This window comes from Sander vitreus, chromosome 7 (genome assembly GCF_031162955.1).
Source record: "Sander vitreus isolate 19-12246 chromosome 7, sanVit1, whole genome shotgun sequence".
In the NCBI taxonomy this organism is placed as follows: domain Eukaryota; kingdom Metazoa; phylum Chordata; class Actinopteri; order Perciformes; family Percidae; genus Sander; species Sander vitreus.
The window spans coordinates 5,038,110-5,065,675 of record NC_135861.1 but is presented as its reverse complement, the minus strand read 5'-3'; the positions used below and the strand labels follow the sequence as shown (position 1 = coordinate 5,065,675).

The following is a 27,566-nucleotide window of genomic DNA, read 5'->3' as shown; positions in this document are numbered from 1 at the left end:
GGGTGTGGATGCTCTAGCCCACCCGTGGCCAAACGTGCTACTCTATGCATTTCCCCCCCTCAGTCTGATCTCCCCCACCCTGGAGAGGGTGAGAGGTCAGGGCCTGTCGCTGATCCTGATAGCGCCGCAGTCGGCATCCAAGCATTGGGTAGCAGAGATAATACAGCTCCTGGTGGGAGAGCCATGGCCTCTCCCCGTTCGCAGAGACCTTCTCTCCCAAGCGGGCGGGGAGATCTACCACCCTCACCCAGACCGCGTCGCACTCTGGGCTTGGCCCGTGAGAGGTGGAACCTGAATGCATCAGGCCTGCCAGAACGGGTCATTGATACCATTCAAAGCACAAGGGCCGCATCCACCCGCTCTCTTTACAGCAGAAAGTGTGGGGTTTATGAGGAGTGGTGCGGACGTAGGGATACCATCCCTTACCAGTGTTCTGTGGTGGACCTGCTGTGTTTCCTGCAGTACCTGATGGATAATGGGAAAGCTTTCTCCACAATTAAAGTGTACTTGGCTGCTGTCTCAGCTTGCCACGTAGGTTTCAGGGATAAGCCGGCGGGGCAACATCGCTTGGTTTGTCGCTTCATGAAAAGGGCACACCGCAAGCTCCCAGTTTCCAGGCCCCTGGTTCCTCTGTGGGATTTGTCGGTCGTGTTGGACGCCCTTTCTCATCACCCGTTTGAGCCTATGGAGGCAGTAGGGATGAAGTTTGTCTCTCTTAAAACAGTTTTACTCTTGGCTTTAACCACTGCAAAGCGATTAAGCGACATACAGGCTTTGTCTGTTCAGCCTACCTGTATGCAGTTTGCCCCAGAGCTCTCTAAAGTCTGTTTATGGCCCAACCCAGCGTTTGTGCATAAGGTGGTGGAGTCGGCCTACAGGTGTCCCTCAGTGGAGCTCTTGGCTTTCCACCCGGTTTACAGGCCCCACAGGGTTTGAGAACTCATTCCACAAGGGGCATGGCCACTTCATGGGCCCTGTTCAGGGGTGTGTCAGTGAAGGAAATTTGTGCGGCTGCAAGCTGGGCTACACCTCACACTTTTGTGAGGTTTTACAGGCTTGATGTTTCCGGACCGTCCTTGGCAGAGGCTGTGCTAGAGGTTACGGCGCCGGGGTTAGTGTGACTCTCGGTTCAATGTTATTTGGCTTTGGGAGATTCAGGCAATCCGGGAGTGGTCTATATCTCCCATAGTGAAACACCGAACTGCGTTAGAAAAAGAACTTTGGGTTACTTAATGTAACCCCGGTTCTTTGATAACAGAGTGAGGTGTTTCACCAACAGAGACACGAAAAGAAACCTATCTGGAATGATTTGTAAGGAGCTGGTCGACTGTGATTATATGAGGGGGCGTGGCCCTAGCACAGTTCGACCTGTCTGTCACGGACAGACATGGTGTCATTGGAGCTTCCTTAGTTGGTCACGCCATATCACAGTCCCATAGTGAAACACCTCACTCTGTTATCAAAGAACTGGGGTTATGTTAAGTAACCCAAAGATACCAACCATTGTATGAAGACACGTTTATTTTTTTTTACATCTTGTTATAAATAAATATGCACTTCAAGTTACTGGTTGTGTGCAAAAATGTGTGCCTCAAATATACTATGTTATTTATGATGGAGTATTCGAGTCACTTTTAAAAATTATCCAAAAATATTCAAATTTTTTCTCTAAATACTATGACTTTTTTTCAGAGTGAAAAAAGAGTTAATTTATTGCGAGTAGAATGATATACCTAATATTATAACAAGCAGAACCAATAGACCTTTTTGATTTGATAGTATTTTCTTTAAGACTAAGAAACTGCCAGGGTAATAACTACTTTAAGGGGGAAATCATCAAATGTATTTAAATGAAAAAGTCCATGTGTTGCATTTATCATATTTTTAAGCAGTATTTCACTTCAGGTCTCAATATTTAAGCTCCCCTGGCTGTTAATCATCACAGTTAATCACACTGAAGTTACCTTTTTTCAAAAAGAGTAATAGAAGTAACATCCAGATGTGTTCAGGCCTCCTCTCCCGACACTGTCTAGGCACGTACCCCTCAGTAGTCATAATTTACCCTCAGTTGTAATTAACAACTAAGGTTGTGTTTTGAAATAGACCACACATATGCATGGAATGTTGCTACTATAATGTATGTCATTCTCTGAGGCTCTCCGACTAATGTCTTTCTCCAATCTGTTATATTGTGCTGAAACAGGAAAGAATGGTGTTTGTGTCGATAATTGCATGGCAAAGCCATCATCTGGGCACACATTTACATGTCAAAAAGCCTCATTTTTTAAAAGATGCTTCTGACATCTGAGATATGACAGTAGGGTCCGTCCCCCTCTCTGTGTGGGCCGTAGGAAACATATCCTTCACTAGGTTTCCTCCTGCCCCGACAAGCATGGAGAATGACAGAATGGGTCTTTGCATGTGTGCATTGTATTACTTTAGTGGTGCATGCACTAACATACTGATGTCATTATTTTCAGGATTTTGTTGGGTGTTTTTCCTTTTGTTAGTGCATTTCTATGTCATTGTATTGCTCTGTAAGTCCATGCATATATTGCATAGATGTGAGTGTTGCAATTAGAGTGTGTTTTGTGGTCTATTTTTAAACTTGAGAACCTACAGATGTTATTGCAGACATGACAATAGCACAAGGCTCATGCAGCACCAGAGGGGAGAGGTTGCCTGAGTAACCGGTTGCCAGTTTCAGGCTGGTACAAATTACTCTTAAAAGTGCCATTCACAAAGGCTTTCCAAACTAGAATTACTTATAGAAAGTGTACTTTCATTTCTTGCAATGTTGTGAGTTTTATCACATTTCAAGGAGAAGAAGAACCAGCAAGAGAAAAAAAAACATTTTAAATGTGCCTTCTTGCTATGAGATGCAGGCAAAAACACTTTGAACTGAAACTCTGGTTCCAACTAAAGTGGCTAAGGATACCAGGGTAAAGCCAGAGTGGGAGCATATACAATACACATACCCAAAGAGTTCTTTGACTACAGAACGTCCAAAAGAAAGCAAGGCTGAGATACACATGTTTGTCTTGAAGTAAAGCAAGTTGTACATATGTTGTTTGGCACCAGCTGGTTTACTAGTGTGTGATTAGAGTGTATAGCACGTGGCAATGTAATATACACACACATGCACACAAAGCAGGGACACAGAGGGGAGGAGTCACAGGTAAACATACCCTGGGGCATCTCCCTCCTGTATGAAGCACTATGGCAGGAATGCAGAGAAAGAGAGGAAAATGTTATTCATTAAAGGAAACATTCCAGGTGTCAGTGTGGTGGACGCAAACACGTTCTGCACATATACACACAAACAGTATGTAGGGTACAGGACCTGTGCACACCCTATCCATTTCTATGATGGATTAGTAATACACCATTTTTGTTGGAAGTGCAACAGCAGTGCAGGAGGAGGCAGGAATGTAAACAAAATATGTCGAGGGTTTTCACATCCAGTAATCAGTGCTGATAACATGTGGCAAGCTGTGAGATCCAAGTTTCGGTCTGTTTCATCTCCATCTTTGGTGATAAGTGTTTCAAATGTTTTTCAGATGGCATTCTTATTCTGTTTAGTACGGTGGCCCTGAAGTGCAAATCACAACAGCAAATAGAAAAACGCAACAGCAAATATGAATACACCACGGCAAATATGAAAACACGAAAGCAAATATGAAAACACAACGGCATTAACTTCTACCGGAAAAGGTGGGGCCTATCTCATCTTTCATGTTTGCTGTCGTGTTTTCCTATTTGCCGTCGTGTTTTCCTATTTGCCGTGGTGTTTTCATATTTGCCGTGGTGTATTCATATTTGCTGTTGCGTTTTTCTATTTGCTGTTGTGATTTGCACTTCAGGGCCACCGTAGTTTAGCCATGTTTGCAATCGTTTATCGCTATTTCTAACTAACTGGTTAATCTGACATCTAAAACATTACGCACTGTGACAGCTTTTATGAAATTCTGAATCACTATCACAGCATGTTATATCAATACAAAATAAAGAGGAACAGATACAAGTGTAAGTCATTATTACTTTCACCTCAAGTAATTCATTTAAACTACGACTTTAACCTTCTCCTTGCTTATGTTATCTTACAGTATCTTGATTTATTTTATCTTAACATACTTAATACTTAAATAATTAATCAAGAGTTGCCTGAAACTGTGTGCAAAATACATTGGGTCACTTAAAACCTCAGAATTAAATTTGGAGGAAATCTAAAAAATTCAGCTTTATCTATTTATATATGTTGTAAAGTTTATTTGCACGTTGAAGAGTTGGAACAGGCTGGAATGGATACCGGAGTATGCCTCTGCAAACTATAAATGTAGGTAAATGATTGCAATATAATTCTGAGGTTCTGCTCCACCTAAGCTAATTTGAATTAAAGAAATGCAAATAATATAACAAAAACATTCCTTTAAGTCCAGTTAACCTAAACCAGTTTATGTGCCAAAAATCTGTACGTATTTATCGAACCAAAAAGTTCACTTAACAAACAAATTAAAAATGTAGTTTGGAGATTTGCTCAAAGTGAAAAAGTCTGCCACTGCACTCACATGATCTCGCTGTATAAACTTCAAATCTTTAGAACAGCTCAGCAGCGTGTTGGGAGAAGGCCAATTACTGTCCTGGTGCTAAGTGAAGTCTGAGTGTACATGTCTGCCAATGAATAAAGGCAACAAATAAAGGCTGGTTGCTAATAAAGGCTGTGTAAAAAAAACATTGAGGGGGTGGAATTACCTGTAGCCAACTACAACAACTTACATGGTTAATGTTGTAGATTTTTACAGCACTAATTGCATCAGTACAACTAAGTCATGTTATACTCAACATTCTGCTGCTCTTATTTTCTGTCTTTTAAAGCAACATTGCATAGTTTCTTTTACTTTCTAAAAACAGGAATTCTGGCGGTGAGCAGCGGCAGCAGCAGTGTCGTGCCAGAGCCGGACCCGGGAAAGTGGGCAACAGGACCGGGTTCAGCAGCCGCTATGGACATGATGACGGCAGAGGCGAAGAGACCAAAGAGGACACGGAGGAACCTGGACAACTCAGATTGGCTTTTAGTCGTTGGCGGGGGCTTCTCAAAATAAAAGGCTGCAAGACAGACTGCGAGCTGGCCATCTTGTTGCTATTGATCGCTATGTCTTGAGCTGTTGGACTTGCTTGATGTTTGTCTGTGTTAGCAAAGTTGTCAACTCGCTAACTCGCTAACTCGCTAACCCTAACCCGGTTCCCAACTCAACTCCCTATAAACTGAGCTACTGCCACCCCAAAGAAAGAAATGTTTTTGTTTCATTGTTTCTTCTTTTCTGTACTGCTGATACCACCAACAAAACCTCTTCACATTAAATGCTGACATGTAACGGCAAGGCTGCAAGACTTTTATGTGAAAACTTCCGAAGGAAGTGTTGCATTTCATGCATGGTAGCTTAACATTGTTCATTCATTCTTTCATTGATCCATTCATTATTTCATTCATGCATTCATTAATATGTATAGGAGAAAGAAAGACAACTCAATCTCAGCTGGCAGTTTCCTCCCCCTCACACACACACACACGAGTACAGTCTTCTTCCAGTTAATATGTAACATAGAGATTGACCCAGATACCCGTGTGTAGGCAAGTGGCAAGTGCAATAGCCTTAATGAGTCTCCATTTCAAAGTGTGTGGGTGGCTGAAGTTAACTTCACTTTAACTTTCATAGACTCACTGTTAAGTCTCATAAATTCCCAAATATAGAAACACAGCTGTCCAGTTGACAAAACTAACCAGTTAAACAAAGCAAATTTAACAGTGGTTGTGCACTCTGTGTGTGTGGCCCCTTTCAAAATGTCCCTCAGGTACCAATTAACCCTCCGAGGGCCCATTCCGCCTCAGATCCAGCGCTACTATCAGTAGCCCATCATTTTCTACACATTCCACAAATACCCCAGATTCTCAAATCCTACAAGCGGACCTATTAAACCGGGGTTTGCATTACCACAGGAGCCTTAACATCATGAGTTGGATGGAGCTGTTCTGCCGTGCAACAAATGTCCACAATGGAAAGCAGGCGTGGATGCATGGCCATGCTTCTGTAGACAATTTGGGAGACCACATTGACTGATGATAATGGGACAGTTCTAAATGATTTAGCCATTTATGAAAGAATATATTTATGAACCCTTTTTTTACAGATGTGATCAGAACAAGTAGACTTGGGCCTGAGAGCCACAGACAGGCTTGGTATTGAGAGATGGACTAACACATTATTGGTTTTGGTCTTTTCATTGGATTTAGTAAGTAATAGCAGTAATAAAAATATAATCTAGAATACTACCAGTCTCACTCTTAAAGATCTAAACTTGTTTGGACTAACAGTCTCCAAACACCTTAGTTGAATGAACCCCAATTTCTCACCGTTGCTGTTCAGGTACATTAAAAAACATGAAGCCATATTTAGATGCAGCATGAACAAAGTCAATGGAGAGATGTGACCGGAGACTAACAGAAGTGGATTTGCTCCAAGCAATATGAACTAAGGCACAGAGACAGGTGCAGAGACAGGAGCAGATAGGGGAGGGACTGCAGTAAAATATGTGAAATTGGAGTTCCATAAAACAAAACAAAAAGCACAGAAGGGAGTGTGTTTACAGAGAGCATCCTTAAGGTCCTGCATTAAAGCATCCACATTGCAGAAATGTCATTGACCAAGTATTGCACTGGCATTCTTCTCTATATGTTGGCAAATCAAGTACGACATAATTATTATGATTATCATGTAGGGTCCTGCCACCCCGTCATTTTGACTGGACAGAAAGGTGACATCAACTCAGTGAAGGAGAGTTTAATTCTCACATAAACCCTTCACTTCCTGTTCCCTGAAGTAAACACAATCCAGAACAAACATCTGTGTGTTACAGCTCAATCCTGTGATGAAAATAATGATGGATTAGACCTAATGACAATGTACAGGGAGAGATTGAGTCTGTGAGGATTTCCTTTGGCTGTTTTGGGAGTCTCCTGAAGCAAAAAAAACAACAACACATGTGACAGGGTTGTTGGTTTGGAAGGAGAGGACGTATGATCAGAACGCCTGTTGACACCTGCTTCAGTAATGATTTCTACATTTAACATGCTACCCTGCTACTGCTGCTGCTGCTGCTGCTTCTGCACTACTTAGGAGGGATTGGCTGGCATGTCACAGGACACACACCATGGGCTTCGAATAAAAAGCTGTCCTGCTTCTATAAGTCTTTTCACTCTGTTCTACAGAAGCACTGCTGATCATATGAGCTTAGGCTTAGGCTAAGATGTCATACTGTATCTACTATCACAGAATTCTGCGGTTGGTCTGCTTTGCTTTCACAATCAAACCGGATCAAAGTCTGATTGGGACCGAACCAAAGCCTCTTTTTCAGGTGGTCTTGGCCTAAAGGACATATGAAAGCAACCATAAACAGACAAATACAAACTGATCTTCTACTCACCCAGCGTGAGGAGGCTCAGATACTGAGCCATGATGGACATCATGATGCCTGGACGCATGGACATCAGGCTGTCTCTCTGGCTGTAACAAACAGAGACAAATTGTTTGAGAGTGTGACAAAGAAATCAATTAAACATTTTAAGAAGCGTAACAAATCCCCGGTTATCACAGTTGTCAGTCACTATTTACACCAGAGGTATTTTTTGTTATTATTTCTGATAATTAACAGCAAAATTACCAGAAACTTAAAAGTGATTTGTTTCCATTAACCTTAAGTGCTGCCAATGCGAGAATAAATCAATAGACTCATGTTGAACAAAAGAAACACTCCAACTTGCTGTCCTACATGTTGTCAGGATAAATGCAGAAAAGGGAGTGATACAAATTCTATAAAGTAAGCATAGAAAGAGTCTTAATACTTTTTTGAGTACAGGTCTTAATAATGGTCTTGTTTGTTGTTCGTAAATAATATTAATGTTATATCTCCAAAGTGCTGTGGAAATGGGTGGTGCTAGAACGCTACACAAAGCAGCTTTAAAGGATAACAAAATGCCGCTGTAGTGTAGTAGTTCAAGGGCTTTCTCTGAGGTAGAAGGGTCTTGATTATGTTGGGACACCGAAGAAAGAAAAGGCCTCTTGTATACTTAGGCTTCACAAACACAGACATCTGCTCACTGAATAGGTGTGTGTGTGTTTAGGCACACACATTGACAGGTGAGAACACACATTGTTCATGTCACACACTAAACCATTCTGACCTCTGAGACAAATAAAAGTGGTTACAGGAAGGAAAGAGGACAGACTAAATAAAAAGACTGACTTGACAGCCAGGATTGCTATTGCAATTTAAATAAGCCATTTAAATCAGAAAGAGAAGTACTTTTTTGTCTTACAAATGACAATTCAAATGTGTCCGATTTGATAGCATTTCTCAAATAGCTTAACCTTACTCACTAATCCAGGTTTATGATCTAAACGCAGGTCTCATTTTTCATACTCAGCTTGGCTGAATAAGAGGTTGATGTGGCCCCGCGCTCACACAGTGTCTTAACACTCAGTTCAATGTGTATTAAGGTGTTGACTGCATCGATAACAATACTAGGGGTGCACGATTTAGGACATGTCGATTCGATATCAATTTTTAGGCTCAAAAACGATTCTCGGTTAAAAAAAAAACGATTCACAGTATGTAAATGTGGTTACTTTTCCCATGTGATTGCAGTGGACATACAATTTAAAAAAAAAATATATATATATATATATATATATATATAGCTTGAATCGCGATACGAATGTGAATCGATTTTTTTGCACACCCCTAAACAATACGATATTTGTAATTTGCTGGTTAATTGTAGCTCAATGAATGTAAATGCAATTGCTTATATATTCCTAACAAATTATATTAAGTTAATCTACAACTCCTGTAAATAACAAAATGTGAGTTAAAGTGCTTCTTCATGCTCATCAGATTTTCAAAACAGAGTTTTTTTTATATTTCTAGAGAGGGAAGGCGAGAGGAGACACAAAAACCCAAGATGCAAAAGTGGAAATAGAGACAAATTGAGAGAAAGAAAAGGTGCAACTGATTCAAGACACAACATGTTGATTTTTCATCTATAAGACAAAATGTTCACATATGTAAAGTGTTGCAATTTTGTCTTAAATAAAGACGATATAGATTGTGTTGTGAATGGAGATTATTTTTTGAGGTATGGGTCCATCTTTCCATCCATCCATAATGCCACAAGCCATTTACTAAGAAATTGAAAACTACTTGCTGCACTGGTAAAAATTTGACAATATCGTTACATTTTAACAGCTACATAGTAAAAAAAGAGCTTACAGTTCAGCCAAAGAGGTATTGACAACACAAGGTCACATTTTAATCGAAAATCTTCACCAAAGGACAAATCCACTCAAAACACACAGTTTCAGCTGATGTTATACAAATAAGCCAAACACTAAGTAAACCATGCAAAAGTGCTATATTCATTGTGAATCCAGCATTAGCAATAAGTGATTCTAGCTTCATACTCACACAGCCACAGGTCCTCTCACTCTCCTCTGCACTGCGTGGTCAGAATTGCTCACTCTGTCTCCGTAGGCCAATTTCGTCTGACAGTGTGTGTGTGTGTGTGTGTGTGTGTGTGTGTGTGTGCTTAGAGTCCCGTATCCGAGTGTGCACGTGTGCAGGCCCTGAACCCCAATGTGTATATTTACGCGTGCATGCACATGTGTGGTGTGTATGTGCGCCAGAATTTGTAAAACAAACTTGAAAGCACAACTGACGACAGCGATGTAAAAACAGAGGGAACACCGCCGGCCAATGGGAATGCAGAGTGCGGACCCCCCTTCATTCCTCTCCTCCCTCCGGCTCCCTCCGTTTCGCCCTCCCTTGCTCCATCCAGCTCGTCACTGGGGCACTGGGGTGAATGGACAGCTATTCTTATTCTAATTCTTCTGTCACTCTGTGGGCCACTGGCTGAAAGAGGGGAATGGTCTCCAGGCTTTTGGAATGCACCAACCCTTTCTTCTGGACACTGAGGGAGAGTGAAGGGCGAGAGAGGCAAAGAGGGGGCCAGAGAAAGAGAAAGAGATAGTTAAAAGAAGAAGAGAGAGAAGAGAGGAGAATGGAAGAAGAGAAAACTTACTGGAAAAAGGGAGGAGGAAAGAAGAAAAGACAAGGGGGATGGAGAGACAGTTTGGGGTGAACTACAGTAGGCCACAGAGCCACTTTCATTGCACTCAGCAAGAGGAGACGACTAATGGATGAGCAACTGTTCTCTGCACTGAAACTGCACTCTCATGTATTAGTCCAAAGGCACCACCTTGGAGCTTTAAAGGACTACGCTAACATACAGTTATTTGCTTTCTGGTGGAGCGTTAGATGACAAAATTCATACCACTGTCATGTGTGTATGTGAATATGAAGCCAATGTGAGCCGCCGGTTAGCGCAGCTTAGCACAAAGTCTGACTGTGTCCTACAGTACGGTTACAAACTCAACGTACCAGCACCACTGGAGCTCACTGTTCAACATGATGGTATCTTGTTATGTATTTGTTAAATTCACACACAAAGCAAGGCATAAAAACATAAATATGCAGTTTTATGAAGGGTTATATGCCGATTTACAACATATTACAATTTACCAATAAATTACCCTCCCGTCATTTTTCACTTCCTTTTTTTTACAAATTAAACAAATCCCTTTGCGACAGAGCAAGGCGAGCTATAATTAAACATTGAAGAGCAGTTAAAACAGTTGAATATATAAAAGCAGATAGGATATAGGAATTTCTCTTTATATGCTTATATAGATTGTTATACAGTATCAACAATGCAGCTTCAGTATAAGAAATGAACAGTTATTTAAAGAAAGGCAACATCAAAAAGATAGGTCTTCAGCCTTGATTTAAAAGAACTGAGAGTTGCAGCAGACCTGCAGTTTTCTGGGAGTTTGTTCCAGATATGTGGAGCATAAAAACTAAACGCTGCTTCCCCCTGTTTAGTTCTGACTCTGGGGACAACAAGCAGACCTGTCCCAGACGACCTGAGAGGTCTGTGTGGTTCACAGTGTAGTAGCAGATCAAAAATGTATTTTGGCCCTAAACCGTTTAGTGATTTATAAACCAGCAAAAGTATTTTGAAATCAATTCTTTGAGGCACTGGAAGCCAGTGTATAGTCCCCTGGCGATAAGGTTATATAAATTTGTGTGTCATCCGCAAAACTATGGTAACTTATTTTATTGTTTTCCATAATTTGAGCCAGTGGAAGCATGTAGATGTTAAACAGGAGAGGCCCCAGAACGGAGCCTTGGGGAACTCCGCACGACATATTTGTATGCTCAGATGTATAATTCCCTATAGACACAAAGTAGTCCCTATTCTTTAAATAAGACTCAAACCACTTTAGTACGGAGCCTATATGTGCTGTTTCATCCTTGTCACCTCCGGTTAGACAAAAAAACAAAGGATATGACAAATCAACTGGGTTTAGGCATCACACGGGGGTCATGGAGGTTGACTCTATTCAAAAATTCAAAAGGTTGAAGCAACTGGTGCTATGACTAGATTAGAAAAGAGAAAGAGAAAGGAGTGGGAGGGTGTGTGTTTGTGCCTGTGCATGTAAGATATATGCATGTGTGGGTTATGTGCATGCATGTGTGTGATTCAGGCTAGACAACTGCAAAACTGCAGGAGAGAACAAAGCAGCGTTCACATTCACAGCTATCTGGTGATGTGACCTTTGACTTCTGCTAAAGAGGGAGATGGAGAGGCTGACTCAACATGTCGCACAGCAACTACTGAAGAGGCCAGCGGAGCTACTGGTGCAAGTTCTAGGCTGGATGGCTAATGCACATGCTGCATAAATCAATGATATATGGGTTTTCTCAAACCTTATGATCTGTAAGACATTTGAACTCTTATTCACTGTCTGAGACAACTGGGATTTAAATGTAAGACCTCCAAAACGACTGCTTTCACAAACCCAAAAACCAAAAAAGAAAAAAAAAGACCACTTTAACTACAATACAGTCAGGTCCATAAATATTGGGACATCGACACAATTCTAATCTTTTTGGCTCTATACACCACCACAATGGAGTTGAAATGAAACGAACAAGATGTGCTTTAACTGCAGACTTTCAGCTTTAATTTGAGGGTATTTACATCCAAATCAGGTGAACGGTGTAGGAATTACAACAGTTTGTATATGTGCCTCCCACTTTTTAAGGGACCAAAAGTAATGGGACAATTGGCTGCTCAGCTGTTCCATGGCCAGGTGTGTGTTATTCCCTCATTATCCCATTTACAAGGAGCAGATAAAAGGTCCAGAGTTCATTTCAAGTGTGCTATTTGCATTTGGAATCTGTTGCTGTCAACTCTCAATATGAGATCCAAAGAGCTGTCACTATCAGTGAAGCAAGCCATCATTAGGCTGAAAAATCTAAACAAACCCATCAGAGAGATAGCAAAAACATTAGGTGTGGCCAAATCAACTGTTTGGAACATTCTTAAAAAGAAAGAACGCACCGGTGAGCTCAGCAACACCAAAAGACCCGGAAGACCACGGAAAACAACTGTGGTGGATGACCGAAGAATACTTTCCCTGGTGAAGAAAACACCCTTCACAACAGTTGGCCAGATCAAGAACACTCTCCAGGAGGTAGGTGTATGTGTGTCAAAGTCAACAATCAAGAGAAGACTTCACCAGAGTGAATACAGAGGGTTCACTACAAGATGTAAACCATTGGTGAGCCTCAAAAACAGGAAGGCCAGATTAGAGTTTGCCAAACAACCTCTAAAAAAGCCTTCACATTTCTGGAACAACATCCTATGGACAGCTGAGACAAAGATCAACTTGTACCAGAGTGATGGGAAGAGAAGAGTATGGAGAAGGAAAGGAACTGCTCATGATCCAAAGCATCCACCACCTCATCAGTGAAGTATGGTGGTGGTAATGTCATGGCGTGGGCATGTATGGCTGCCAATGGAACTGGTTCTCTTGTATTTATTGATGATGTGACTGCTGACAAAAGCAGCAGGATGAATTCTGAAGTGTTTCGGGCAATATTATCTGCTGATATTCAGCCAAATGCTTCCAGAACTCATTGGACGGCGCTTCACAGTGCAGATGGACAATGACCCGAAGCATACTGCGAAAGCAACCAAAGAGTTTTTTAAGGGAAAGAAGTGGAATGTTATGCAATGGCCAAGTCAATCACCTGACCTGAATCCGATTGAGCATGCATTTCACTTGCTGAAGACAAAACTGAAGGGAAAATGCCCCAAGAACAAGCAGGAACTGAAGACAGTTGCAGTAGAGGCCTGGCAGAGCATCACCAGGGATGAAACCCAGCATCTGGTGATGTCTATGCGTTCCAGACTTCAGGCTGTAATTGAATGCAAAGGATTTGCAACCAAGTATTAAAAAGTGAAAGTTTGATTTATGATTGTTAATCTGTCCCATTACTTTTGGTCCCTTAAAAAGTGGGAGGCACATATACAAACTGTTGTAATTCCTACACCGTTGACCTGATTTGGATGTAAATACCCTCAAATTAAAGCTGAAAGTCTGCAGTTAAAGCACATCTTGTTCGTTTCATTTCAACTCCATTGTGGTGGTGTATAGAGCCAAAAAGATTAGAATTGTGTCGATGTCCCAATATTTATGGACCTGACTGTATGTTGAACAATTATTATGGATTTGTTGCCCAACGACACCAAAAATAAACTGCCTCCCCAAGCTTTAATATCTGCACTATATTTAATATTTCATTTTTTTACCTTTCATTGAGAGGAAGCCTCTCTTTTGCAGGAACTACCTGATCACATTCACACAGTTACACATTCATACCTGGAAGCTGCCCAGTACAACCACAGTCTGATCTGCTGGCCACTATGAAGCTCCACTTGAGCGGTTGGGGTTAGGGGCCTTGCTCAAGAGCTCCTCAGTGGTGGTAATGAGGGAGGAACAAGCGCTGCTCTTTCACTTTCCCCACCCAGATTTTATCCTGTCGGTCTGGGGATTGAACCGATGACCTCCTCGGTCACAAGCTCACTTCTATAACCTTTAGACCACCACAACCCTCCCCCCATATGCACTTATTATCTGACTTTGTTGTGTATATTCTTGTTGTATATATTTTCTTTATTGTATATATTGTATTTTATATATAGTATACTTTAGATATGTTGACTATGTGACAATTAAAATCTTGAAACTTGAAAAATGCAGGCATCCAGGTTTTTAGTAAAGTACAACTACTGTACAGGTAAAATAAATCCGAGGAGTAGACAGATTTGCACCTGGTTAGCCTAGACCTTACGAGACTTTGATGCAAACACACACACAATCCCCAAAACAAGATAAGAGGAAACCTGTAGAAAGGTCAGTGCCACCACTATAACTTCCGTGTAGTCAGCGGTCAGACTAAACTAAGAAATCTTGAGACACTAATCCAAACAATCCCAGGCTCCCATATCCTTGAACACAATAACACGATAAGCCTGACTCGTGTGTGTGTGTGTGTGTGTGTGTGTGTGTGTGTGTGTGTGTGTGTGTGTATACACATCAAATGAAGGGCTTCAGACTGAGCTACCCAACACACTGCCAATAGGCTGCAGCTTGAGATGCTGCTGTTAAAGTATATTGTAACACAAGGCCGGGCTGGTAAAGGATCAGGTCATTCAGATGAGCTCATGGAGGAAGTTTGCTTCCCTCATACAGGCAGGTGACTCAATATTTACTGCTGATGCTACCTGCACCACTGTGAGTGGAAATATGTACAGTCATTTACATCCCAAACCTATTTGTTTTCCCACAGCCCTGTCAGATGAGCTCAGGAACCCCTTCATCAACACCACGCATTATGTTCCAAATTTATTTGAATTGATTTTAAACGGGATGTTATTTAACACAATTAATCATATATTGCTATTTTTCATACAATAGAGAAATGTGTTGTGTTGAATGTTGTTTGATGAAGATGACATAAATCAATGCTGCTTCCTGAGTGTGACTTTCATTTCTAGTTTTATTGCTTCCACAGTCACACGCACCTTGGAGTGAACCTTTTGCTGTAACAACCTTTCATCCAATCCTGTTACTGATTTACTATGTTGCATTTAGCTGCATATGTCAAAGCACTGTATGTGTAGGTGGAGAAAGTAATTGTAGCAATAGGTTGGTACACGTAACTAATTGGATTGAGTGAAAATTGCAGTATTTATGAAATTATATGGAGAAAAACACCATCTAGGTGACTAGGTTTAAGTGCCATCACTATGGAGAAGGTAGCCCTGGTCTACTCCAATAGATTTAAGAAACCCTGAAGAAACGTGTCAAGTGAAATCTACAGCACTGGCACTGGCAGGCACCAACTAATATAAGATCCCAAAGTAAACAATTTACTTTTTGCCAGTCAACTGTTCAACCATCTGAATGATCTGATGGAAACAGACCACCCAAACACAACCTCTTTAATTTTGGGGATTTAATTTAACCATAGTGTTAAACAAGGAGACAACTTCCCTTCGAACAACTTCCTAATCCACTACATACATACATACAATCACCTGTGGAGCCAAAGGAAATCTCATAATACTGACTGGATATTTACCTCATTTCTGCTGGCATCTTACAGTGAAAGAAAGATTACCATCAAAGATAATTCTCCATTTCAGGTTTAGAGAGAGAGAGAGAGAGAGAGAGAGAGAGAGAGAGAGAGAGAGAGAGAGTTTAATGGCCCAGACCTCAAATAAAGCATACGTAATACCATCTACTGCTTGGATTACATAGCCTTTGTTCCACACCACCTGTACACACACAACGGAAAGTGTGTATGTGCATTTCTGTTCTTACACAACCAGTGCAGTTTGTTTTTTCCTATGTTATGCCCTCTTATTCAAACCAAAAGCAACACTCTTTATCTACTATGAAATCAGCTATGTAGTTTAGGGTCTTAAATGGTTTATCACAGAAATTAATCTTTAACTAAACACAGAAGGACACACCCAGTGGACCCACAAAAAGCTCATGCGAGGGCATGACCAGACAGTAGCAAGTGAGGAGCCTTTAAGGTGAGTGAGTTCAGCGCAGACACACACCAACCAACACAATCACTGCATGCATGTTTGTACTGGAAGCATGAGAAGCAGTAAGTGAGAGGTGGAGGTCAACAGGGCAACTCTGAGCTTGTGGCTCAGCATTACTGTACATCCTGTGGAGATGGTCAGTAAAGTGCAGATTAGCCAGGCAGAGCTTCTTTAGCTGAGGCCCCACCCAAGGGAAATCATATCAGAAAATGAAAGTGTAGCAATGGTACTTGACACTGTTTATGTCATCATTGCTCAAATACAGTATAAGGCATATGCGCCTTTTCAGTATCTAGAAAGGAAGGAACTTGTTGGAAATCTGTAAAATCGTTAATGTGTTAAACCTACATTGTGTAATTTCTTGAGTTGCTTCTTAGCAAAAACCACAACGCAACAGGCAAAGTAACAAGACCAAAGTTAATATTGGAGTGGCTAGAACAGCTGCGTGTAAACGATGGAGGTACTAAGAGCTAATTTAGGGTTCGGCCACCATAGGAGTTGAAACGTGCTCGGAATGGGAAGGGCTAGAAAGTGATATTCAGTTGGTTGTCATGTACAATTTCACCACTAGATGGGAGAAATTCTTACACAATGTGGCTTTAAGGTAAATTTGTATGTGACACTCCTCCCATTTCCAAAACTTATTTTACTACACACCACATGTTCATAGGAATCTGTTGGCTCTGGCTAGCATACATGTCAGTCGGAATTCCAGTGAGAAACGGAAGATGGTAGCAGTAATAACACTAACCGGGACTACACAAAGTTAGCTCTTGCAGGTGTTGAGAAATGAACTAAGAGTGGGTTACAGACCATCAACAGGCAGCATGTTAAACACACAGATGAAAACACATGTAACACGTAACGTTAGCAATTTTTTTTAAAGTTAGCATATATTCCTGCCTTTTGCCAGCACCAACCAACTACTGAAGTTAAGTATCCTGCTATTGTTAAGGATTGGCGGAATATTTAGCCGACTTTTTAACACGAGGAAATAACATTTCCTCTTACTGATGAGACAATCTGTGTGTGTGATTTGTATGCTATCACCCATTTCCACTGTAAATTCCCCCTCTGTTTGTGCATTTGTGTATTTGTGTGTGCAGGACAAGGGAAAAAGACACACCTTCAGAGGCAGAGACTAACATCCTGAGAGGTAATTGGCAATGATTGCAGCTCTTCAGACTGATGGACAGACAATAAAACAAGCCAAATCACACTGTGTGGAGAAACGCCTGATTCACTGCATTTTTATGGAAGCCAGAGAAGTTAACTCACATGCTTTCTTGATCTGACAAGTTTGTGTTTAGATGTTGTTAAATGAATACCAAAGTGTACTCATCTACACAAAAAAACTGCTGTCAAATGTCAGATTCGCTAAGAAAAAGAGAGGGACATAAAGAAGTTTGAATTCTAGAAAATATGATGGGTAACACTTTACTTGAAGGTATCTACACAAGAGTGACATGACACTGTCATGACACAGTCATGACACATGAACCCTAACCCTAACCCTAAACCAAATGACACTTACTAAAAGAAGCATTATGTCATGAACGTTTATGACTTGTTTATAATGTTCATGACACGTTCATGACAGTGTCATGTCACTCTTATGTAAATACCTTCAAGTAAAGTGTAACCAAATGATGACGCATTGCATTTATATAACACTTGAGAATATTTTCTCAACGACACAAACACAAAGAGTTAGTTCAGTGAATGAGTTATATTGAAGAAATTACCTTATCGAATCATTTTGACATTGCCATTTACTATATGCTAAAACTATTAGTGGATTAACCGTTTGGTCAATCAACAGAACAATGTATTAAAATGATTATAACTGACTGTAGTCAATAATTAAGACAAAAATATCAAATATCTGAGGGCTATAAATGGATACTTCTTCAGCTGGTGATTAGACTAAATACAAAATATAAAGACATCAATTTGGACATTTTTACATTTTATACAATAATCAATAGCTGGAGAAACTCTATTAGTCTGAGTTAAATTAGCTTGACAATTCCCCAGAAACATAACTTTTAGATAGGAAGAAAGGAGCAGACAGGAGACAGAAAAAAGGGGTATAGCGTAATCAGTCCGTCTTGTCAGTGTGCTGCAAACAAGGGGTTGATTTGTATCAAGGGACATGATTATGAGCGTCTCCGCCTGCAGAGGCCCTGACAGAGGCTCAGATATCAAAGACACACTGATAGAGCGACAAGTCTTTGGAGAGGCCTCCCGATGTGTAGATTAACCAAGCACAGGGGCACACACACACACACACACACACCACACTTACTCTAAAGCATGTCCTCTCAGACACACACACTAGGGTTGCACGATTTGAGGAAAATATGAAATATGCGATAATGTTATTGAATATCGCGATAATATTTGCGGTACATAAACAAATGTAGTCGCGATATGTCGCAGCCTTTTGCAATGTGTATATGGTGGTATGTTGATATCGGGATGACGATAAAAAAATGATATGTTGTGCAGCCCTAACACACACACACACACACACACACACACACACACACACACACACACACACACACACACACACACACACACACACACACACACACACACACACACACACACTTCCACCTGATCTCTGCCTTTGCCCACCTACTCAGCACAAATCACCACCAAGATTACAGTTATATTCTGGGGCATCCAAAAACTGCCATCACATACAAAAACATTAGTATTTCATCAGCAGTTGAGCACTCACACCTGATATTAAAAGGACCAAACCCCTGGTGGTTCTGCATTGTAACACCTATGTGCTTACAACTTACATTACTGAGAACAGTCTTAGAGAACCGACCTTTCAAGGGCCCACTGATTTCAGTCCATGTCAGTACACTAAACCTGCTAAGCTTTGCTAATGTATTATACTGAAACACATGCATGCACTGGTTTTCATTAAAGTTACATAATTGCAGAGTTTTAATAGTTTTGAAACCGCAGAGGGATCTGTGAATCCCTCCTGGTGGTGCATTCAACTGCTGAGGTGAAGGTCTGATGTGAGAGGTTTGCCATTTACCCGCTGCATTTATTCATATGCTATAATGTCTGTAGAAGCAAAAGGGAATTCAAAAAAATTAGCTGACACAAATGCTGTAAAACTGTCAGAAATTGACAGTTATACTGAATGGTGTGCAAAACTTCAGAGTGGAAGACACAGCAGCTCATAAACGCACCATTCTACATCAAACTCAGATATGTGCTATCACTGGATGATCAAGGCTTAACGATTGATATACTAGTTAGATAAGCAATAAGTAGTTAGCAAAGAAATAACTGCAAAGTAGTGACAGTTCTACAAGAAAATGTCAGACAGTAAACATCATGATGAGGAGCTCAGACAAGAAGATGGTTCCACCTTCTACAGAACTGTTGAAGCATATCAGTTTAAGCAAGAGTAGTCCTATACTAAGGAGGAAATTGTGCTGAGTCAGGCAGAGCAACACAGGGAACGGACTAGAATAAGGGACACTGCCACTACATCATCGTATCAACCAGAACTCCAGCCTTTGGAGCCAACAGATGGCAGCTGGTGGGTTAGTTGTAACACATGATAAACTATGCAATCCAATGTGTTTTTGCTGAATGGGACATTTTGAACCACTGTTGAAGGAGTTAGAGCAAGGCATCGATGCAGTTGATAAACATACAGTACATGTGTGACAAGCCATCCTGGTTTGACCGCTTGCAGCAGGTACACAGAAGTTCATTATATTGGTCAATCCATAGTCAATTGATGAAGAGGAAAAGCAGCCGCCAAGCAGTGTCCCTCTCTCCCACATGGCCAGTTCTACCAGCCTGAGCAACTCGTGGATGCTCTTAACCTTTCAGGTTAGAGTTGATCTCAGCAGTTGGGCGAGAGGCCTTGAGCTGATTAAAGCTTAACTACGCCTAAAAGGGCCATGGGAACATGTACCTCCAAACCCACACATGTCTAAATACCCTGACAAGTTAAAAGAAAGATTCAAAGGAAAATAGTGATAATTCTTAAACTGTACCCAACTGAATCTAGTAAAAAATAAAGCTGTTCACTTTACTAGTAATGTCCCTCACCAAAAAAATTACCCAATTACGAGAGCATTCTTTTAAAGGTCCCACCTTAGTACCTAGTGTGAGTGCAGAAAAAGTGTTGAAGAAACAACCCACCACATGATACTGTCTGTCCTTGACCTGCAGCTAAAATTTGAATATCATTCAAACCATTTTTGAAGTTGAATCTGAGCTCTGCACTCCAATACTCTGTGCTGCTGGTTAATCTGGTAGGAATGTGTGCAACAGTGTCAGAAATCTGCCTCCCAGCCATAAGTGACCTATTGGTGTCAGCGAGAGAGCAGGTCCACACACACACACACACACACACACACACACACACACACACACACACACACATTCAGCAAGTATCCCACCTTCAACTCTCCAAACATAAGTTTGAGACAACTTTTGGTATCTATATTTTATTTTCTTACTCTTTTTTTTCTTTGATTTGGTTTAAAACATGTCATTTTCCAGAAGATCCCCTCCAGACACATTTGAATAATGAAAAAAATACAATACACAGCTGTACCAGATAGGTTAGCTAGTAGGCAAAAATAAATCTCCTGCTTTCTGGCTTGCCAAACCTGCAGGACATGTATACTTATGTCCAAATCTGACTGCTACTGTTTTGTTCAATAATATGCTATAAAACCATCTCATTACTACTTACAACGTTTGTGGTTATCTTTGTTTTGACAAGTCTTGGCTAACAAGTGGTGGACATGACAGCAAGCTAAGCCCAAAATATAAATTAGCCTAGCATAAAAACACCACAAAGTACCTTAAAACTCGCATTTCGACGTCCCAATAAGAATATCACAGTAGTACCATATGGAACGTAATAAGTAATAAGGTTCATATAGCCTATACTCGCTTCAGAAAGACAGCCGCAGACACTCGCTGCCCCTGTAGGAATATCATGGTATTATACTGAACAAAGGTGATTTTGCGTTATTGGGTTGGGAGGTGTGGTGGAGAAATGTTAGCAAAGACGGAAGGATAAGATGGAGCGCTCACCTGCTCAGTAGTTTTCTGCGACTCCCCCTTTCTCTCTGTCACACACAAACTTTCTCTCCCCCTCTCTCTCACACACACACACACACACACCCCCTCACGCGCCGTCCAACACCGGTTGCACACACCGGCTGTATGGGCTCGGTCTCTGGTCTGCAGCGGTACAGTAGAGAGAGAGCTCAACCCGGCGCGAGGAGGTGGAGCCCCAAGTGTCACCGGCAGCGTACACTACTGTCCCGGGAAAACAGACGCAGGTAGGTCCCATCCACAGTGCTGGACCCCACCCAGTCCTATCAGGCCAACCCCACTGTTCTAGGTAAAGATTAGGCTACTCCCAGTTTCCTAAATGCTGGAAAGTGTTACAGTAAATATCCTGTGGCCTTATCTTCTGTCAAAATGTTTTGAATGAAAATGTTGTTCTTGCTCCTGAACTTAAACTTGACTTAACTTGTCACTTGAAAGGCAAGCAACCACCAAACAAAAGCAGTTTTATATGAAATTTTTTTTTTACAGAATTAAATACATTTCTATTTGATAAATAGATTAAAGAAACCCCATTGTCACATTCTAGAAGCACATGGACTCGTTCTTTAAGAGTTTCTAATGACTTTTCACTTGGCAGCAAGAAGAAGTTGCTGCCAAGTTGTATTATTTTTTGGGAATTTTTAGGCCTTTATTTGTATAGGACAGCTGAATATGTGAAAGGGGTGAGGGAGGGGGAATGACAAAGGGCCACAGTTCGGAGTCAAACCTGCGGCCGCTGCATCGAGAAGGAAACCTCTATAAATGGGTGTGCGCTCTACCAGGTGAGCTACCCAGGAGCCCAAGACAAAGGTTTTCAGTAATTGTAATTGTACCTTACACATGGTCATATAATTAAAAATTGTTGCAAATGTGTCTTAATGGGAAATGTTACATTTTGGGACGTCCAGGGCCATGTGATTTTCTGTAATTCAGTTCTCACATTAAGTTCTCCAAGTGGACATAGCATGACCGCATGTTGATGACTGTGGTTTTCGATGTTTACTTCTATTGACTACTGTGATTCAATATAATAAAATAGCGTGCTGCCCTGTCTTTCTGCATTGGGGGGAAGATAATGGGATAACTCATCACTGACAGGATTTGTACCATGGGAATTATCAAGAGATGATGACAATCTCCATCACCAAGCTCATTATGTGGTGCCAGCCAAGTCAACTGATACATATCACATATCCCAAACCAGCAGCCGCCTAATACGAGGACAGTCTCCTTTGCAAGATGTCAGTGTGTGTGTGTGTGTGTGTGTGTGTGTGTGTGTGTGTGTGTGTGTGTGTGTGTGTGTGTGTGTGTTAATGTCTGATGTGATCTTTGAGCATGTGAGCAGTTTTAAGAAATTAATGTTTCACAAAGAATATGTTGTCTGGAGACGAAAAGAGGTTGGAAAGAGATATATGCAATAATGTGTTTAACATGATACAGAGTTGAGGTAAATTGAAATAAAACTGCAGGACAGATGAGTAGCTGTAAAGCACACAGTCAGGAGTCAGCGCAGGTTGTGCAAGGTGAAGCCCGGGAATGGCTGGAATCCATAATTATCAACAATTCTGTGAAGCTGTATTCTCCTGTAATACAAACATGAAAGTACAAAAACTACACATATGCTATAGGCTGTAATCGAATAAAGGCCTATTAATACAGTACTGTATATGCAAGCACCAAGGACAGCGATCAACAAAAAAACACAAAGGTAGGCAGTGGTTCAGCGTAAGAAAAAAACTAAGAGGTAGATGACAATTGATAGATACTGTGAAAAACTAATGAGGGTGAAACAGATGTGAAAAAATTAAGAAACTGTGACAGGACAGCAGAGCAAGAAACACCATTTTAGGAGGATTCTGGTTGGAAGCGGAGGCTGTAATTTGCTCAAAACTATACTCTTTTGACTGCAAAACATCTGGAGGAGGTGTTTTACCTGCTTGCTAAAACACACTCAGAATGCGAAAATGAACAGCTGAAAAACATGGTTGCCCTCTTCTTTTCATTCTGCACGTGCTTTTCGTGTAATTTTCCATGTGAGCGTGTGTGTGTGTGTGTGTGTGTGTGTGTGTGTGTGTGTGTGTGTGTGGGCATGTGTGTGTGTGTATAGATGTGTTCTTATTTAGGGCTCCAATCAGTTTTACATGTGCAATTAACGTACCATTAGTATGAAAGGAGGGAGAAGCATTATTCTTGTGGAAAGCCAAAACATGTTTTTGAATTCTTTGGGTTTAAAATGTTCTTGTTAATTGGCCATGATTACTGCCAGCTGGCTGAAACCTGTAGCCTGAGCTAATGTTTATGCATCAATATCACCAGCAATAAGTAATCAATACCATCTTTTAATTCTGCATACTGTAAACACTGGGAATAACAACAGTGAGTCAAGAAGAATGTAAATCAGATTATTAAAACTGACCTATAATGTTTTTTCTGTGACAGTATTAAATGCAAATGTGCACACAGTAACACTCCCAGCGATTTTTCTAATTCAGCATTTACTTTCCATTCCTGATTCCTGTTCCTGATGGCTGTTTTTTGTTGAAATTGAATGGAGGTCTTGTCAATATGCTTGCACAGTGAATGGCTGAAACACCCACATTATGACCTGTAGGTCAAATTGAAAGTCTACCTCAGTATCATATCACAGATAATAAATACCTTTGTATTTTTGTAGTATGTATGTGTGCGTGGATGTCATATGTCTGTGTGCCTATGTCATATGTCTGTGTCTGTCATATGTCTGTGTGCCTATGTGTATGTATGTTGTGTATAAGCTATTGGACACCTTAATTTCCTTCTGGATAAATAAAGTATCTCTATCCATCTATCTATATATCTATCTATCTATCTATGTATCCATCCATCTATCTATCTATCTACTTTGTATATGTATGTGTTTTTTTTGTATTCACGCATAATGATCAAGGTCTGCCCTCTAGTGAAAAAACAGCTCTACTGTTGCGGTTGAGTATAACAGTTAATGTTTCAGCTTAGCATGGCGGCCTTTAGTATACATACATCTAACTAGTAGATTAAACCTTGTCCAGCAGACAAAGTTTAATCTCCAACTCCTACTAAAAATAATTCAAATCCACATTTAGCTGAGGTTTTAACCTGCTTTTACAGGTTCAATTCAAAGTGCTATTTGTTTATTTAAATAATGTCGTGTTTTTTTTACTTAAAAGTTTTACTTGCCTAAACTTAGCTCCCTGTATATGAAGAATATGGCTCCAGAAGAACATTGTGCATCTTCAGGTGTCGCCAAATAGATAAGACCTGAGACACATGAGAGTGAGACAAAGGTCCCAGGACGGACGATGGTCCAACACAGAGAAGTCTGAGTGAAGAGAGAGGACAAGAAGGAGGATCTAGGGAGAGAGAGAGAGAGAGAGAGAGAGAGAGAGAGAGAGAGAGAGAGAGAGAGAGAGAGAGAGAGAGAGAGAGAGAGAGAGAGAGAGAGAGAGAGAGAGGGACACAAACAAGCAGAGGGTTAGAGAGATGCAGTGGTTTTCAGAAAGTTTACAGTATTCTCGTCAGCAGGACAAGACTATAGTGCTAGCCTTAATGAAGCTTAGCGCAAGTTCAGCCAGGCAGACTATCTTACGTTACTCACTCATTCTCAGTCACCTCATTTTCCCTCTCCTCCTGCTTCACATTACCAGCTGATTAGGAGGACGTTTACTCTTTTAGTTAAACCAGTCAGGTTTAACCACAACCTCTATCGGCCAATCACATTCTTGCTGTCAATATTTAAATGTTTTCCTCTCAGCATCCTCTTCATTCATTACCATCACCACCAGTGTCTATACTCCATCAGGGGTGTATCGTACATACTCACGGCTTCTCGACCATGTCACGATGGGAATTCGATGATATCACAATGGAGTCTAATCGCCAAAGACTATCATTTATCATTATTGTGCACACGTCAATGAATTATTGTTCACTCAAAATGAGGTCTCTCCTGATTGAAATAGATACATTGAGACTGAGACCGATCTGCCAGAAGGATAATGGTAACAGGAACAAGGCCTGACGTGGTCTACATCCTCCTCCGCTCCACAGCGTGTGGATGGTCTGGCAAAGCGAGCCTAGGCACAGAGTAGTGAACAATAGGAAAAGGCGCTGCAGCCCGCTGACTTCTTTTAACTCTGGGGACAGACATGAGCTTCTGATGGAATATAAGGTTTAAGACTACAGACAGGTTAGAAGGGGCCCTATGGGCACACATAAAGATGGGCGCACCAAATTTAATACATTCTCATTTACTGCAGAACTTGCTTTCTCAGTCAATCTCGTAGACTGTAAAACTAATGGATGTGGCAGCAGTGAAGTCATCCATTGGTTTGTGGACTGCCATTTTCAAGCTAGGAGTTAGGCTTTTGGCTGTCCCTATCTTGGTATTTTGAAACCACAAGTAACCTATTTAGACAGAAGGGCAGAGCTGGGGAGGAAGACGCAGCTAAGCCAGTGTCATCTATGGTTTTGATGGCGCTGTGCTAAGCTAAACGCTAAAGAGGGGTGTTGCAGATTTTCAACCGGCTGACACGAGTCATCCAGTGGAGTTTTGCCGGCAGGTAAACGGGGACATCCAGGAGGGGGTTTGGGTGGTTATGGAGTGTATTTGAAAACCCCTTCCAGCACAACACATTTCAAATGGTGCTAGAAAATTCCAATCCACTCTGAACACCAAAGGATATCAGTGACACTGTGAGGGAGCTTTTTTCACAGCAGACCATTAGCATGAAGCTTCTGTTTGTCACTGCTCACCTGGTGTGCAGAACTAGTCTGACTCAGACGGTTTATGAATAGGACATGCAGCTGTTTTATTTGTTAAAGGAATACTAGACCCAATCGATTCTCACACGGTGTTTTCCAGACTGAATTAGCGTAATGAAAACTGGACTTGTTCAATCTGGTTCTGCAAGCCTATAACAGAATAAGGAGGTGGCGCTGTCCCTCTTTTATCTGTTTGTTTCAGGGTTGCCATTGACATGTGCTTCACACTTTGAGACAACTTCCTTCTGTCCACGTGTTGACCATGGCGTTGACCTACAAGTTTAATGCACACACTTGCGTTTCCTTCCTGCCCTCTCCCCATCTCATGCCCCTCCTGTTAGAGTTCATTTGTTGGGTGATTGCAACAAGGTCATGTGGGCAAAGAGAGACAACACTATTTGGGGAACCAGTTACGCCATGCGGGCCACTGCAGCTTGTTATGGCAGCCATATAAAGACATGGACATGCTTAATGACAGTTGCAGCCTGGTCTCACAGAATTCCGTGAAATGATCACAAACTATTAACAGTGCATTACATGGCGGTGGAATGTGTAAAAATGCTGTGTGGCCACCACGGAAAACTATACCAAAGTAAAGTCAATGAGAAGATGACGTAGCATTAAGAGCGACAAGGGTAGTGAGTATTATGAAAGCCCGAAAATCCGCGTAAGGAGGTTGGTTGGGAGACCGAGGATCGTGTCCCACATGTCCAACCGTCTCGTTGTTCTTTTCCTAAACCCAACCTGTCCGCTGTATGCGGCCGTCCCGTTCTTCTTTTCCTAAACGCAAACCATTGTTGTCCCGCCCACCCATGACCTTTTCCTTAACTTAAGGGGCCGTGTGCATTTCACGGAATTATTCTATGAGCCCATCAAGGACTTTTAAGGGGCCGTGTTAATTTCACGGAATTGTTCCATGGGCCCATCACGGAATTTTCGGGGATTCTGTGACACTGCCACAGATTTTGAGTTAAGGTGCCGTGTTCATTTCACGGAATTCTGTGAGATCAGGTTGTATTGTCAAATGTACAATACTTGACAAAATCATTGTGACTAATGCCATGTATTTTGTCTTATCAACTGAATAAAATGCTAACCTGAGTCAAGGTAAAGGGTACCTGTGTGAAGGGAGGGTGAAAAAAAGGATCTGGAAAAGGAAAGTATAAAAAGGAAAATAATGAGCATGGTTTTGACAAGAGGATACATGAGCAATTAGGTAATGACATGCAGAACTACGGTACAGATAGAAAGAGAGCAGACAAATGGGGAGACAGAAAGAGTGCAAATGTTACAGTAAGCAAAGCAATCTACGTGGTTGGTCCTGGGCCATGTGGCAGTGACGCTGTCTGTCTAGCAGTCTAAGATACAGTGTAGGGTGCTGTCTCCTGTACCCTCTTCCTCTGCCCTGAAGTCCATCCCAATCCCTCCCTTACACCCCCTCTACTCTAAAACCCCTGCCCCCTCCTCTTCCTACATTTCTCCCCATACAATGCATTCTTTTTGCACCAACGTTATGCTATGCATGTATGTACAGTATACTGTATGTGTTAATTGCATCAATGTTAAAAATGTTAAAGAAGACACA

The 27,566-nt window shown here is 41.3% G+C and overlaps 1 protein-coding gene across 2 annotated transcripts in view; it reads right to left on the bottom strand.

Moving 5' to 3' along the window:
* lamb2l (laminin, beta 2-like) overlaps positions 1–21,415 on the bottom strand; it is a 68,429-nt gene extending 47,014 nt beyond the window's left edge. The window contains exons 1-2 of one of the 2 annotated variants that reach the window (XM_078254297.1): positions 21,182–21,415; positions 7,483–7,562 (exon numbers count right to left, since the gene is read on the bottom strand). In XM_078254297.1, the coding sequence (XP_078110423.1) occupies positions 7,483–7,546 (64 nt within the window). In that variant the 5' untranslated portion in view covers positions 7,547–7,562; positions 21,182–21,415. Of the gene's footprint in view, positions 1–7,482; positions 7,563–9,522; positions 9,545–21,181 lie in introns of those variants that run through there. The other variant, XM_078254299.1, reaches the window with a different exon arrangement.
* Between the last annotated feature and the right edge of the window lie 6,151 nt (positions 21,416–27,566).